Source organism: Eutrigla gurnardus (assembly GCF_963514095.1).
Source record: "Eutrigla gurnardus genome assembly, chromosome: 15".
NCBI classification, from domain to species: Eukaryota; Metazoa; Chordata; class Actinopteri; order Perciformes; family Triglidae; genus Eutrigla; species Eutrigla gurnardus.
This window is the reverse complement of record NC_139938.1, coordinates 18312293-18328624: the sequence shown is the minus strand read 5'-3', so window position 1 is coordinate 18328624 and position 16332 is coordinate 18312293. Positions and strand designations below refer to the sequence as shown.

The 16332-nt window shown below is 43.1% G+C and overlaps 1 protein-coding gene across 3 annotated transcripts in view; it reads right to left on the bottom strand.

Annotated features, from left to right (window-relative positions):
• sgcd (sarcoglycan, delta (dystrophin-associated glycoprotein)) overlaps positions 1 to 16332 on the bottom strand; it is a 228802-nt gene that overhangs the window by 79036 nt on the left and 133434 nt on the right. For all 3 annotated transcript variants that reach the window (XM_084029168.1, XM_084029167.1, XM_084029166.1), the window contains one exon: positions 6636 to 6821. In XM_084029168.1, the coding sequence (XP_083885294.1) occupies positions 6636 to 6821 (186 nt within the window). The remainder of the gene's footprint in view (positions 1 to 6635; positions 6822 to 16332) is intronic.

Sequence of the window (16332 nt, the reverse complement as noted above, 5' to 3'; positions counted from 1 at the left end):
CCTATTAAACACGACGCGGAGCTGGAAATGCAGCCGTACGAGCTGTCGGTCTCTGGAGGCGGACGCGAGGACAGATGCACTCCTCCACACCGGCACGTCACCACACACACCCGCAACCCACAAATCAAGGTTGACTTTATGACTTAAGGGACAGATCTCATATCAGACAAATATCATTATATCCCACAGCTCCTCACGTCTTTCCCACTACAGGAAAGTGCTGGGTGACTCTATAATAACATTATTCATTGTATTTGTTTAGCTGGGAAAATAGTAAAAGGCCTCTCTGGAAACAGGCAAAGACCAGGAGCACACAGGGGGGTAAAGGCTGCACTGACACGGTTGGGTTTGACAGCTTAATAAAAAAACATGGGAGGGTGAAATGAAAGTGGCTGCTCCTAATTAAGCCCCTATTGGGAACGTTTCAACCCTTCATTTTTAATTTATGGGAATTCTATTAACTTTTAATGACTGTTCTGCCCAGAGCTCTCTTAGTTTCTGACCCTGACTACGAGGTCCTCATCTTAGCCCCAGGAGCTTCACTTTATTTACTATATATTTATATATATATATATATATGTTTAGCATTCCACTCCGTCTTGTACACAAGCTGCAATATGCAGGACTCGCTGTATGTGTGGGCTAGCAGCAGTGTCGAGGAGAGTGAAATAACTCTTTCCTACAGTATAAATGTGCTGTGATTTATCATTTCACAGAAAAATTCGTTATTTTAATAAAAGCAAAGACAGCTTTGAATTGCTTAACCATTGCATTTTAGTGTGAATCAAACAGCATGAAAAATAACTCCTGACATTAATTCACACACACACAGTGTGTTCTTCCTCCAACGCTCTAACAACTTGAAAATAAAAACAAATCAAATACAGTTCATCACCTTTCTGGTACAAATGGTTTACAAAGTTAAGCAATAGACGTTGCCTGCTATAAATATTTGAGAATGGACCAAAAATGATGCATCTGCAGCAGCATTTAGCAGAGTTTAGCTGTGGACAGACACAGAGGTGCGCACTCACTCACATACATATGCACACGCACGACTGATGATGATCCTACTGAGATTAAAAAAAAAAAGACCAACTTGCTCTTTGGAACCATCTAGTAGTTACAAGGTGCCATAGTCCCAGCTTTTATTTTGAAAGAGGGGGCAAGAAACACCATCACTTCCAGGTCGAATTGAACAGTCAAGACATTATCCCGTCTGATTCATTGACATGTTGCCCACTTGTTAACATTTTTATGTGAGGAAATGCAACTTGTCTGCATGTTGCAGCTAACTAGTTATACTAGTCTACTAGACTAGATAAATGGATTATCTTGATCTTTCTAGTTAATGATTTGATGATGCATTCTGCCTCCCGACCTCCTCAGCATTTCAACTATTGATCATTTTAGCCTCACTAGTTAAGGACAAAAGACAGTCTTGGCTGACAGCTATCGGAGGAACCTGCTATAAATGACATGGAACAAATGAAACGGCTTTCCCTCCATCTCTTCCTCCCCACGTACGAGTCTGTGCCGACACAATTGCACAGAAACAGCATACAGCGTTCGCGAGCACACATTAGCATATTTGCACGGGTGCTTGTTGGTGTCCTCCTGTGTGTGCTGCACAGTACTCACAGTCAACTGGTAAGCTGTTGACCCATGCTAATGCACGTTTTTCAAGAGCCATTTGCAGCGCAGGGAGCTCTCGAGACCCGGACTCGACACACATTTTCATAATAGCTAGAAAACACAAGTGGGTAACGCGGCCTCGGACGGAGGAGACGCCGCTGCGCTAATATGTGTGCACACGTCCGTCTTCTGATCTCATAACCCGCAGCTGCAGAAAGAGGATCGCAATGTTTGCATCATGAGCATCATCAGCATGGATTGGTTTGTGGTTATTTAGGACCAAAAAAGGACACGCTGCTGTTTTTAACACCATAAATGTTTGACAACAAGATCCAAACTGGTCAATTCAAACTGAGATTCTGTTGTTGTTTTGTAACTATGTAACGTTGCTAGGGATGGGAGTTGTGTATATTATATGATGACATAACATTTGATTCAGTTCAACTTTTTATGGTCATTTTTAAACACTCTTTGCAATAATTTTGTTCAGGTGGTCTCATATCCTCCCACACACACACAAACACCATCCTCCCTGACGTCCACTGTTTGTCCATATTCATTATTCACACACGGCTCTGTAATTGCAGTTGGTGTACAGTAAATATTTAATGTCTTCATTCCTCTAACGTCGCCCACTTTCAACCTTCCTCCTCCACCTCCCGACTCCGGCAAACTCCATCAGTTTGCAGAAAAATCTACGAGCATCTGCTGATCTCATGCGCATTCATGGATTTTTGTTGGCTCGTTAAGACTATTGTTTAATGTCTGGGACGGGGAGTCGGTTTTTTCCAGTTCATTAAATGCGTAGCAGCTTTTCAAAATAAACTTCCCTCTTCACAGGAAGTGTGGTTTAGGCAACCTATTATGTCAGTTGCTCTAAGCAGGTGGGTTAGTTGGAAGCCCAGTATGTCTCACACAGACTCTAAAGGTGGAGGTATCAGACTGATAGGAGTCCAAAAATCAAGAATTGATCATTTTACTGGGAACCCACACTAGATGTGAGATGAGACAGGAGCACAAACAGGGAGATTTCAAAATCACACTTCACTACCTTGAAGAAAGAAGAAAAAAAAAGACCTTTCAGAGCTGATATACAAGTTATAAGTATGTTTGTTCTTCTTCCCCTTTAATGAGCCAGTCCACATGTCAACGTCTAACAACACGCGGTACAACATGTTGGAACCTGAGAAACAGCCGTCACCGCCCACGTGATGCGACGAGGACCGAAATAGAAGGTGAACATGTGTCCCGTCAATCACGGCGATGCCGCCGAGCCTCTGGTTCAAACTTATCTGCCTCATTTCAAATGTTTTTTTTTTTTTCGTCTTCCATAATCTGCAGGCGGACGCATTAAAAACAGTATAACACTCCGAGTGCAGCCCTCTGTCACAACATACAGCTCATCATCGGAGAAACTGCTCTCTGATTTATGTAGATCTCATATTAAAGCCCCAGTGTGAAGCAGCAGACCTCATGTATTATTCACAGCAACGGCCATGTGTGTGTGTGTGTGTATGTGTGTGTGTGCTATATAAATGTGTGTGTTCTGTATCTGACTCATCGCAGGCGCTGTGGATTAGTAAGCAGAGAGACAGCGTGGAGCATGCAGGGTAGAAACAGACATCAGGCACATTAAGAGAAAGGTAAATCTGAAACTAGGCAGAGAGACAGACTGTCAGGAAGAGATCCTGTTGTGGGTTTTTGGAAAGACTGCAGACGGAGACTGGCATAGTTGGACTGGGATGGTTCACTGCATTCCCAGCTCATAAAACCTCAAACATCTGGGGCCTGATAGCTAAAAAATGTTCAGACAAAAAAGAAATGCCAAGAAAAAAAAGTTTATCGTTAGTATTACTACCATAATTTGTATCCTTGGTATTTGCTGAGGCTTATTTGAAGGTGCATTTATTTATTTTTACCAGTATTAGCCGCTCTGTTTTAATGAATTTAAGCTGAAAAATCTTACATGCAGGCTGAAATTGAACTCTGCTCTAAAGCCAAGTAAACAAAGCCAATTCACGCAGCGTTAAATGCCATAGGCTTAAACTCAAGGCAGTATTGTAGCGATGCGGCCAACATTTCCCATTATGCCTGGATAATGCCGGACAGAGTAGTTATTAAGTTTTCTGTTCCAAAATGCAATACCGGCTGGTCAAATCAGACTCTAGTCTTCAGTGTAATTTAGTCGTTTATATATCCCGTTCTTTAGGATAACAATCTGAGGAAGAGTTGGCCCGACAAAGATACAGAAACTAAAAAGGTCAAGGTCAAGATATAAGACATGAAGTGGAACTGTGGTGTCGGAACAACCCAGCAGTGATAATTCATCATCAATAATGGAGACGAAATAAAGGAATACATGCATATCTACCCTATCGCAGCGTATTTGCAGCCTTAGATCCTCGGGCGGGGCCGAGACCAGGTGATCTTCTCCACCAGGGCCCCTCGGCTTTGGGACGACCTGCCTGAGGAGCTAAGGCTTGCTGGATCAGTGACCTCTTTTAAATGACTCCTTAAAACACACGTTTATAGACTTGCTTTTATGTGATTTTCGTTATTTTAATTATTTAATTATATAGTCTTGTCTTTTTATGTTATCTCTGCTGATGTGTAGCAGAATGTATGTATATTCTGCTGTCAAAAGCACTTAAACTTTGGTTTTTAAAGGTGCTGTATAAATGAAGTTATTATTATTATTGTTATCAGTAAAATTGGTTCACACGTGAGCTTCCCGTCTACAAGTGTTTGTCTTGTTGTGACATACAGAAGCGGCAGCACGCTGTAGATCAGCGGCGGGGCGACAGCTTCAAACTCAGGTTTTATCCTCCCGTTCTGGTTCACTTAGACTAAATGCACTCCAGATGGGGAGAACAGAACGAGCCGAGGAGGAACAAAGGAAGGAGGAATACAGCTGGAAACAATGGAGATTGTAAATGAGTTAAAGGTTGATCCATAAAGTGATGTGCAGAGTAGAAAGCCAGTTCCTTTAATTTGCAGTAATGCATCAAACCTCCAAATGTTAAAATCCACACATCGATGACAGTTACAGCGAGAAGAAAACCCATTATTATAGATACGATGAAAATAGATACAGACCACAATTGGTTTGTATCGCAAGCGTATCAGATGTGTGTTTTTTACTCGCACATCTCAGGCGACGGCTACGCTCTCGATCTGTGCAGATCTCATAATCTACGCAGCCGCTCAGCTCCTTCTCAAGGGTGGGACCGCAAACTCGACTGTTTTATTTCATTTTCTTTGTTCGGCAATATGTGGGATACGAATATGATTCCACACAAATGCATTTGTTGATCACATGGGGCCCTGCTGGTTGGCTAAGAGGAGTGAGGAGTCAATAACAGTAAAAAATAAATAAATAAAACAATAAAATAGGTCTTTTCAAAAATGGTGAACCACATGAGGTCTGTGAACACACATTCAGAAGCGAGCACAACAAATATTAGGCTGATGGGTCCAGAAGTATGGGGGATAAGCAGCGGACAGACACACACACACACACCCAAACACACACACACACATGCTCAAGCACACAATCTCCCCTCAGGCTTATGCCTGCCAGATATATTTGAACAGCTTGAAAATATCCTGAGCATCACATATTTAAAAATAAGTTACTCCTTGAACTATTACAATTTGAATATCATCGTTCGGAGTCCAGATGAGGGATTTTAGACATCCGTACTAATATGAATACCTACAGAATACTGCCTTACATTTAACTTTTTCTGGATGATTTGCATCCCTTTGGTAAACACATTCAAGATGCACTGAAAAGTCTCATCACATCCAGTCAGCCACTAAAGAACTACAGAAACCAACATGCAAGCACTTGACCACATTATGGGAAAGGTGTCGAGTGCAGATCAGAGCAGTGACCACTGCTGTATTTGATTTGATTTATTTAGCACAATGAAAATGCAAAACAGCAGCACAAGAGACAAGACAGTGAAATAATAGTCTCCCCTATTATAAAATCAATAACAAAATAGAGCATAGAAATATGTATTGTGTGCCTGAATAAACACATGACTAACCCACCATCCAGACACCAAAGTAAGGCGTCACAAAACACACTTCAAGCACAAAGACAAGCCGCCGTGATGCAGACAAAGTCTGCTCAAAGTCGTTGTAAAAACACCTTCCGTACGATGTTGCCAAAAAATAAAAGTAAAGTCACCGAGCCGTCTGCCAGCTTAGCAGCCGCTGAGTTGCGTACTGATACTTTCTGTTAGGGCCTTCCTAAACACATCGTCCAAAACGATAAAAAGTGTGCTGCAGAGCGTCGGCCGAGAGGTATGCAGCAGCAGTGAGCGAGTGAGGAGTCAGCAGGCAGTTCGACGGCGGCATAAAAAAAGATAATAAAAGGTGTTTTGAGAAAGTGTGAGTCAACACTAAGTAACAGGGCATCTAAAATATTTAGCAGTTTGCTGCAGTAGGATGCAAATCTGAAGATCGCAAGTGTAAAGCGAAAAACCAAACGTCCACACGACAACGGCAGCAAATGGCCGGTAGATCGAACTGCAACATACGTGTCATGAGTAGATTGTGAAGAAGAAAATAGCACTTCTATGTTCTTACCTAGAGCACTTTGATCATAGCACTGCTGTTCTTAAGGTATGTTTGCTGCACAGCTACTATCAGACGAGGACCGAACACTTGTTCTATTTTTTAGCTCTTACTTCAGCAATGATATGTTGTGGTTTCTTTCTTTTGACAAACTTATTGTAAGTCGCTTTGGACAAAAGCGTCTGCTAAATGCCCTAAATTTAAATGTAAAACAGGTAGGAGGGTTCCTGTTCAACTTTTAATGACCCAGGAAAAGACTCAAATAATATCCGTACTTCATTGATCTAATCCCTCCATTGAAGATAACTTCCACTTCGTGCAGCTACAATTGTTTTTGCTTGCTTCAAATAGCCAATACATCAACACACACACACACATGTTGAGACCCCGCGGCGAATAAAAAGGCCACTTACTATGGTGAAGTTCATGACCTTGAGGATCCAGATAGTTAGTGCCAAGTTGATCAGGATCAGGATCATCAGCAGCAGGACGAAGAAGTAAAGGCAGCGTTTCCTCCAGCCATATATTCCCACTTTGTACACTTGTGGTTTCTCTGAACTCTGGACATTGTTCCTATGAGTGCACTGTTCTTGGGTCATCTGGGGGGGAGACACAGAGAGAAAGAGGAAGACATGATTATAGCTGGGAGGGGGCAAAAAGTTGACCTCTGCGCTGTTTACTGATAACACTCTGTCGGACTTATCTTTCTTAATATTCTTTCTGCCACTTTTCACAGCCAGCTTTTGCACCATATTTATTCAAACCGCTGTTTTGTGGGGGCCGACGGGCAGAGCGGGAAACAACTCATGGTTTCGTCGCCAAGAATTTGCATCAAGTTAAAGCTGCATTATTTGCAAGCTGTCATCTCAGCAAAGTTCACATATCAGGTAGACACAGAGCTCAGTGTGTTCTGGAGGTATCACTCCTTAAAAACACATGTCTCTCCATCTGCCAAGTGTCTTTAGTCTGGCTGTTAGGTACTCAGCCATTATTGCAACCATTGGACCTCCATGGTGGAGCCACCTTATGGGTGTTCCGACCTTAAGACGACCTTAAGATAAGAGATGTTGTACATCTGACATTATTCCAAATAACATGCTGTCAACGCTCCCCCTCACGTACTCCACTCCAACACTGACCGGCCACTCAGTTCAGCCACAATGAAAGACAGTTTAGTTAGCCATCACATTGATTGATTGCCCCGTAAGTGGTCTATAACTCCATTATCCCCCCCCTGCCCCATTGATGTGCTGATAGTGCCGATTAATGATGATTCTAATTGTCCGCCTGTGAAGACGAGGAGGCATTGTTCACTTCAAGCGCCATAATAATGGCCTAATAACTCTGTGGAAAAATACAATTTACTGTCCGCCGCGGTTTGCAGCGCACGCTTCAGATCACCAAAGCCAATCGTTTTTGACAACCGCACACATTATGCGCTAACTGAAACAAATGGCACAAGACGGGCACCGGTGAGAACGCATTGAAAGCTAGAGAGGAGACTCCGAAGCACCAGTCAGCAAAAAAGAAAACAAAAACAGAAAAATCACATCGTGTACGGTTGGATATTCATTTATCTTTGACCGGAGATGCTGAGAGATGAAAAGCCACATCCCGGCAACGTCTAGGCTGACAGAAAAGAGGAACATCAGCACTGTGTCAGTAAACAAAGCTGGGATGACCTTAAACTACAAATACACTAGAATTACTGCCATGCTGTTTTTATGCCTCGTCTGTCCAAAATGTCATAACTTCATCATTTTATCCTATTAGACATTTGTGTGAAAATGTCTTTACTTTGAGTACAACCATCAGACAAACATTTTAAAAACCTCCGGCCACAGATGTTGACAACCTCAGACCTAAAAAAACACCAAACGCTTATGAGGGACCCCAAGAATGTTCATCAAACCCTGAAAAACCAAACGTTGCTAGAACCAATTCCAGTGCTAAACAAGGAACATTGTTGAGTCAAATGTTCAGTTCCTATTGATCCGGCTCGAACAAGGCTCTCTTTGGTAATCACACCCTCTCTGATTGGCTCGGTTTCTATTTTACAGTGAATACAACATAAACAGATGTATAAGCCTGAAGTAACCCCGATGTTTGATCAGCTCTGTGGCAAAACCATCATAAAAGAGCCGCAGCCCGTGGGTGGGGATAAATAACGCATCTGATCCTGTACCACATTTTCTTTTTTACGTTTCCATCCCCAAAGCACCTGCCACAGCTCAGACCTTCACAAACATGGCTTTGAGCCACGGCAGACACACCGTGTTCACCCAACAAGCCGCTGTCCTGTCAAATCAGCCGTTTAAATAGGATCCAGTTCAGCTGCCAGGGCAACGCTGACATTTGTTTACACCAAAGGGGTTTGATAATGAAAAAAACACACACAAGATTCAAAGAGCGATGGCCAGTTTTTCCATTTCCTCTCTCTAGATTTGATTTTTTTTTTTTTCTGGTTTGGTGTGACAGGCTCAGATAATCGACACTGATACTGATATGAAACTAAAACTTCAAAATGAACCAAATCGTGTCAGGAAAGTGTGTAAGCCAGTAGCAGTGAGAAGAGGAAGACTTGCAGCGTTTAAGTTTTGAGACAGAGTTTAAGAGAAAAGCATTAAATAAATCCCTAAAACATCAAAGAAAAACCAGGGCTTGTCACACATTATAGGGTAACAATACCGGTATTATAATAGAAGGAAAGACAGTCCAATAAAATGCAGTCAGTACAACAGTTCTTATTCAAATGGCATTGTGTGACACTCAACACACTTTACCAAATTAAAATAAAGTGAAATGAAAAATGTCCTTGACGAAAAGGAAAAATATTGCAGAAGCTGCCAAGCATCTCCAGGTGTTGGGGTGAGACGACAGCATCGGCAGCTTGGCAGGAGAGCAACACTCGCAGTGATCCCAACACAAGTGTCACCTGCTCACCAGTCAGGTGGGGAAGTGTGTGTATGCATTAATGTGTTACTTCTCAGGTAAGGGCTTACACTATCAGCCACCGACAGGCCCGGACTACCAAGTGCCGCTGGATTGTGTCGACTATTCGATGGGAGTGAGCCGGAAACTCGAAAGCAACACCAGTTGCCGAAGTGGATCTGTATGCCAACCAAAGCAACACCCACTGTCTGCAATGCTTCTCCCTTTCACAGTAGGACAATAACCCTTGGCAAAGAAATCCTGCATCATGCCTTTCCACTGCTTCTTCTCATTCTTCCCCTTTTGAGTGAGTCAGGAGCAGCTGTCGGTCATTCTAGGAGCCTCAGGACGCCGCTTGGCACTATGGTATGCAGAAATGACTCACGTGACGCCGTCCCAACCCTGGACTGTCCTCCAAGTTCTGGAGGGCTCTGTCTCAGGAGGCGGAAGATCTAAAAGCTGCCCACTCTGGGCCATCCTCTCCAGACTTCGACGCTGAGGGGATTTGGATCGTCTGCATCACCATAGTGGTGGCTTGAGTGGGATGCATTATGCCTGTTACAGGCCAAAGTGGTCAGGTTGCCGGTGCTGTTGCAAGGAAAGGATGCTAGATTCCCTGTACTGAGCAGTTAGGCCCTTCTCTTGCAGTGTTTGGGCTGTCTTTTGCCCTGCCAAGAGGCTTTTGGCGATAGGCCGGTCTTTGGTCACCTTAAACGGTTCATGCAAGGGTCAGGAGGCAATTCCCGCTGATGCGTGCTCCCTCCCCACGGAAATGTTATTCTTTGATATCTTCTGGTTTCATGAATTAGTTCATGTGGGGCCAGTAAACTGCTGCCTTGAGCACTTGCAATGTTATTTGAGATTTGTCTATTGCTTCCATAACATCTGCAGCAGTGTCTATGTCTTTATTATGGGAAATATATCTACAGCATGCAGACACAGGTCTCTATATTTCTTTAAAATGAAAAGTACGTCTAATATTTGGTTAAATCATATGAGCGTGCGTCTTCTACGGTAGCAGCCAGGGAGCTCCAATCAAAAGTCCAAACACATAAACAAATCGATATTAGTTTCCATTATTAAAGTTTTATAAATGTATTCACTGCATGATTGTTTTTGCTCGTTTCCACGGATACACTGTGGATCTTTCTTCGCCCACACCATGTATCACAAATCAAATAAATCCATTGCATGAATGAAATATAACGCGTCTCCCCCCCCTGTGCTTTCTACAGACTACCGCTCCATGCACAAAGAGTACTGATAGCTTTCCAATAAGCTCTCAGGCTACAGACCGACTGAGAGAAGAAAACGGTGCTTGGTTACAAGCTAAGTAATGGCTACTCTTATAAGAGTGGAGGTGTGTGTGTTAAGAAAACAGAGTCTAAGAGCCAGGGAGGAAGAAAATAAGTGGCGAATTGGAGGCAAATCAAATCATCGACCTTTTGAGTCTTTTTCTCTCCGCCGCTGCCGTCCAATGGTTGCCTCTCGTTCAGCCAACTATTCATTCAGAGGGCCCGAAGAAAGCCTGATGGTCCAAAAACAAAGTCTGTCTCTGATTAGAGAGAGAAATGAGGTTTTACAAAATGTTATTGGTTAATCCGGCTGCCAAATAGCCAGACAGCTCCCCATTAGGACGTTTATAGACAACATGTGGATCCGTACCAGGACCCCACGGCTGCTGCCAATGGAAACGCCATTACCGGGGCTCGCAAAAAATAAACCCCTCCAAATGTATGAATATACAAAATGGCCAACAGCCAGAGGCAGTTTTATTGGCCGTTGGAACGTGTTGGGTAAACAGGCGAGAGGCAAAGTGTGATCGGCTGACTGAAAAGTTACTAAACATTTCACTGACTGCTGGCTCGGCGTCATTAAACATAATCTCCAGTAGCTAAAGGCAGAGGAGCCAATGGAGGTTTATTTGGATGCACTGCACTAATAATACACGGCTTGTCTTTGCCTCTTTTTCACCGGGTTTGTTCGTCACAATGTTTCTCAGTTTAATGTGAGACGTGTTGGTTTTCTTCAGCCATTAAGCAGGACTGGAGGTATCCAGTAGTTGCTGTCCATTGCTAATAACTGTCTTGTTCCTTCGTGTGAAGACCCCCTCGAGCAATTGGATTTTATTGTATCAGAACGTCACCCTAACCCTAACAACAACAACAACAGACAATAGCACTGAAGCAGTGCAGGCCAGTGGATGCAAAGAGAAGAATTATGAAACAGTGATGAAAGCAGCCTCCCCTCAAACCAATTTGTGTTGGTTAGCTAAAGATCGACTTGTTCAGAAGACCAGATGACATTTCTCATATAGCAAGCATATAAATGCATAACCATTTACATAATATATTCAAATAGTCTCTCTCACCACTACTACTAATGGAGATATGGTCTTGTTCCCATATCTTTAGCAATTCATTACCAGGAAGAATAACAGCCAGAAACACATAAGATACTGAAATCGTATCCTTGCACACCAAAGTCACAGCGACGACTGCTCGTGTATTTATAATACTCAGTCAATAAATGCTATTTTCGGAGCCGTACTCTGAGTGCACCAGCAGCTCTCTCTGTTTGTCTCACTTTGTTGGCCCTCATTAATACCGGGGGCCACATCCTCAGCAAAGCCCTCCGTCGCCATGTGCTGCAGCCGCTTACTGGCGCATCACAGATGAGACGACTGTGGCGAATACTTACAGATAGTGAGAAGGTCAGAGGAATAACAGTAAACAATTTAATGAGAGCTCCGACCTGTTCGGGATTTGACAAAGCTCCTTTTCAGTGCACAAAAACAAATAAATTAATAATAATAAAAGGACAAAAGAAGAAGAAAAACACCCCATTTCACTGGTTACTTCTGGGGTGCACACGTGAAGCCTTGCAGGCCCGGGGCCAAGCCCGACTGGAGGACATAATGAACACTTAACCAGCTGAGTAACTTTGGGCTATTTCTTTTTCCTTTTTAATCAATTGCAGAAAATATTTTTCCTGTCCTCCTCCTCTATGTTTTGTAAGTGGCTTTACCATGGATGTCAACAGCATTGTTCAGCACATGATTAGGATAATGTGACATCGCCTCGTGCTCGTAGGGTCAGATATGAGAGCGAACAGTAGATTTCGGATGAGGAAAGAGGAACCGCATCTCCTGCTGTTAAATTCATCTTTTGAAACTCTCTTTGCCGGTCACGTCGGCGGTGGAAAGAGCCCGAAGGTCGGAGGAGCAGCCGCGTCACTTTGAATCCCCGTTTTATCAGGGAGCCAATGGGAGTGAATAATGTTTTCTCCGAGAACAGAAAATGTAGGAATCTTGTACAACTACAGGTCATCACAGACACTGTAAGAGAGAACTGACAGATGCCTATTATGTGCAGGTTCATTGGGTTCGGTGGTTCTTGTCCAATTGCAGCAGGTTGTAGGTCGATACGTCTAGGAGTCATCACTGGAGAATCACGTAGCGTGATCGGTGGAGTGGACTTTAAATACAATGTATTCCAGTTTCTACACTCAAGAAAACATCTCTGGAGTCACAAGTCCAACAGAGTCTCAAGAAAAGCTTCTTCTCTCAGACCATCAGGATCAACTCTACACTGAAAATATGAGTCAAAATTATAATTGCCACATGTCACACAGGCACTTCCTGTATACCACCTCTGTATTTCACTAGAAAGTAAATCTTGTTCGAATCCTGTTTTCCACCCTCTATAACTACTCTTGATTCAGAAATGGTAGCACGTCTTTCTTCCAAATTGGCTTTTAAACTGTCCAGGGGCTTTGGTTCCCAACCTGTCTTTCCCAGATCAGAGTCATTAACGTGGTGAGGTATCCACTAGAATGACGTCCCATTATCAATTAAAAGTATTTGCATTCAGATGAGGTGAGTACCACAGCCAAACTCACTGCAACCTGGAACCAACTAAACAATCCCTGCATTCCCTTCATGTTGGGGAAAACACTCTCGACCTGCACACTTCCATGCTTCCATCAGAGGCAGATGGTTCAAGTATTTCGATACGCCATTATATGTGCAATATCACTGCAGAGGGGCCACTAAAGCAAAGATCTGCTCTTTGTGTTTTTGTTTTTGCAGAACCAAGAAGGACAGTTAAAAATATCTCATGGCCCCCGAAGCATCACTGCTCTGGAACCCATTATTTCCAAGGGCCTGTTGTACTCTTCGCTGTGACGAGGAAGCGCGCGAGTGCCAGACACGGCAAAAATGTTGGAAAAACTGCTTTTTTGGGCTTATTTCTCTCCGTCCTCAATGAGTCTTCAGCCTTCAGTTCAGCAAGCAGACAGAACGCAGGTGGACAAACATGCATCATTTCCTCAAATTGGCTGTGTTCCCTTTAAGAGTCTAAATGGATGTTTGTGTCCGGTGGAATGAAAATCTCTCGAGGTGTACAGTGCTGAAAACATAATGTCTCCGGCCGCGGCTGTCTGCGGTGCATAAAAAGTAAAAACCAGAAGCTTTCAGGAGGCGGGGCCAAAGTTTCATTGAAGGGAAAAAAAGTTGTAGAAGTAGGAGTGACACTGCCAAGCTGGAGTCTGGATCGGCACCCCGCGGTGATTAAGATGTGTTGAACTTCAACAAGGCAGAAACAGCCTCCATAGCTTACTTATACAGGCGGAGAGGGGAGGGAGTGTAGGGAGACGCTTGGCAGCAGGGGAGGCCGGCGAGGAGCGAGGGGGAAGGAAGGGAGAATGTAGACGCAGGAGCAGGAATCCAGGAGGTTTGACCTTCCCCCCAAACAACGATTTATTATTCATAATAATCTGTTTCATCAGTATGGATAGAAACCCACTCACTGCTTCGGAGTTAGATAGTTTATTGTCCTTTGGAAGAGTTATTCTATTACAAAATCAATAACAAATGCACTACATAGTGTATGAAGCAGGTTTTGATAAAAAAAAAAGCTTTGCTCAAAGGACTCTCAGGAGTGATGGAGGGGGGAGGAGCACTGATTTCAGCTTCAGGAAGGGATGAGATTCACCCCACCATTATGGTTCAGGGTATAAGTCACCACCTGGAACGCATGTTTTCTACGCCGATGATGTTTAACATTGCACCTCTTCAGCGCCTGTGATGCCGGCGGGTGAAATCACAAATAACAGGAGATCTTCTTTCCAACACTATTGAGGAATCTCTGTGAAAGAGGCTCTCGATTGTGTTTTTTGTCGCCAACTCTCTCTTAAACACGATTTCTTCGGCTACAAATGACGAAGCAGAAATAGTCCCCCACTCAGTCGTTATTATCCGATAACCTCTCGGTTATGAACACAATATTTTTGGCGTATGTAATTAAAGCACTGTGGTCTGATGATACAACACACATCTGGCTGGAGGCTTGACTGCTATCAAAGTCACTGAGCTATAAATGGATTCCTATTCCAAAGGCATCCATGTGACGCACAAGTCCAACTTTACCCAGGAGGCCTGTGGATCTCACTGGTGAGTAGAGATAAAGAGGCTCCTTGTTGTTTTTTAACGTTACGTCTGTATTGGTGAAATTGTACCTCATGATCTAACGTTTGACTCTTGCTTAATGTTTTATCGCTTCACAAATGGGCAGCATGTGGCGAAAGGACACAAAATCAATCAAGGCATCAATCGCTCGTAAGCAGCTGTTCGGTTATGTTAAATTACACGACAAATTGTCTGTTATGATTCAAGAAATTACAAAAGGCGCAATTACGCTGCAGTGAAAATGCAGATTGAGCATCAGCAAACGGCGCCGGTCTGCTTAACGGAGGGACTTCAGAGCGAGCGGGTTTGTGTGTCAAAGAGACGTTAAGAGTTCTCTTCAATCAGACCGGCTTAGTGACAGGGCAGCGGTGTGCCGCTCGCCCTTATCCCGGGAGAGAGACAGTGATGCTAAATTGCCTGTCTCCTTCCCTTGCTCCCTCTCCCTCATCCCCTCTTTGTTTTTATTTCTCTCTCCCTCTCCCTTTATCTCCCTCTTTCTCTCCCCCCCTCCCTGCTAGAGGTGGACATCTTAATCACTATTGTGTCATGAACCATAAACACTCATATGCTTGGTTGTGGAAGCAGCCTTGGGGGGAAGTAATGGTGCTGAATAATAACAATAACTTGATTCGAGGAGCACTTCAGTGAGAACTCTGCACAGCTTATTTAGTGTTTGCGACTGAATGAGGATCCCATTTAAAAAAAAAAAAGCATTTAGAAAGATTGGGGTAATTTTCAACGTTTTTGGGGCAAATTTCTTGGAATTACAAGTGATAAAACTCTCATAAACGAGCACGGAATTGGATTTTTTAATTCGGGTCTCGCATTACATGAGCAGCGGTTTTAATAGTGATTTACTGATCAGTCTTAAATGTCACTTTAGAGAACATCATGCTTTAAAGAGATTATAATATTGTAAGACTCATTCTTAAAGGAACAGCTGGAGTTCTCATGTTGTTGCTGCGGGTCGGATATAATTCAGCGATCATGTTTTACTCCCTTAAAGCCAGATGAATTTGATAAAACTCTGCACCACTCTTGGTGTTTACTGGATGAACGCCGACATCTCCGAACTCGCTCGCTGACAAAAACATTCATATGTCAAGAGATCGATAAAATATGGACTCGGTGAAGAGAGAAATATAAGGTTGTTGTAGCATTAAAAGGTTGCTGTGCAACAGTCGCCTCCGCAGAACCACAACAGTGTCAAGTCAAGTCAATTTGATCAATATGGACCAAAATAGAATAACATTAAAGTTTCAGAGGGCTTCACAATACGTAGAGAATACAACAAGCTCCATCCGTAGTCCCTTAAATTAAATAAACCATTAAATAAAAAACAATGTAAAAAGAGACATAAACCACAGGGAGCACAATAGAGTCCAGATGTAATAATAATTAATGTTGTACTTACAAAATACATTGTAAGTATTGAAAAAAAGAGTACATTATAGAGTTGCTGCTACAGAAACGAGCCTCTGCTTTTTCTTCAAATTGATACATCACAACGTGTGACAACGCCTCGTTAAGGCCCTTAGGGTGATGGCTGTTTATGTTGTCATAGCAACGGCAAACATCCTCAAGCAACTTGTTTCCTTTCTCTATGACAAGGTAAAGCTACCGCTAGCATCTTAGCCTGACCCCCCATGTATAAACTCTCAAATTTGCGACTTTTTTCTCAGAATATTGCCCATCGGCTTTTAAATTTTTTT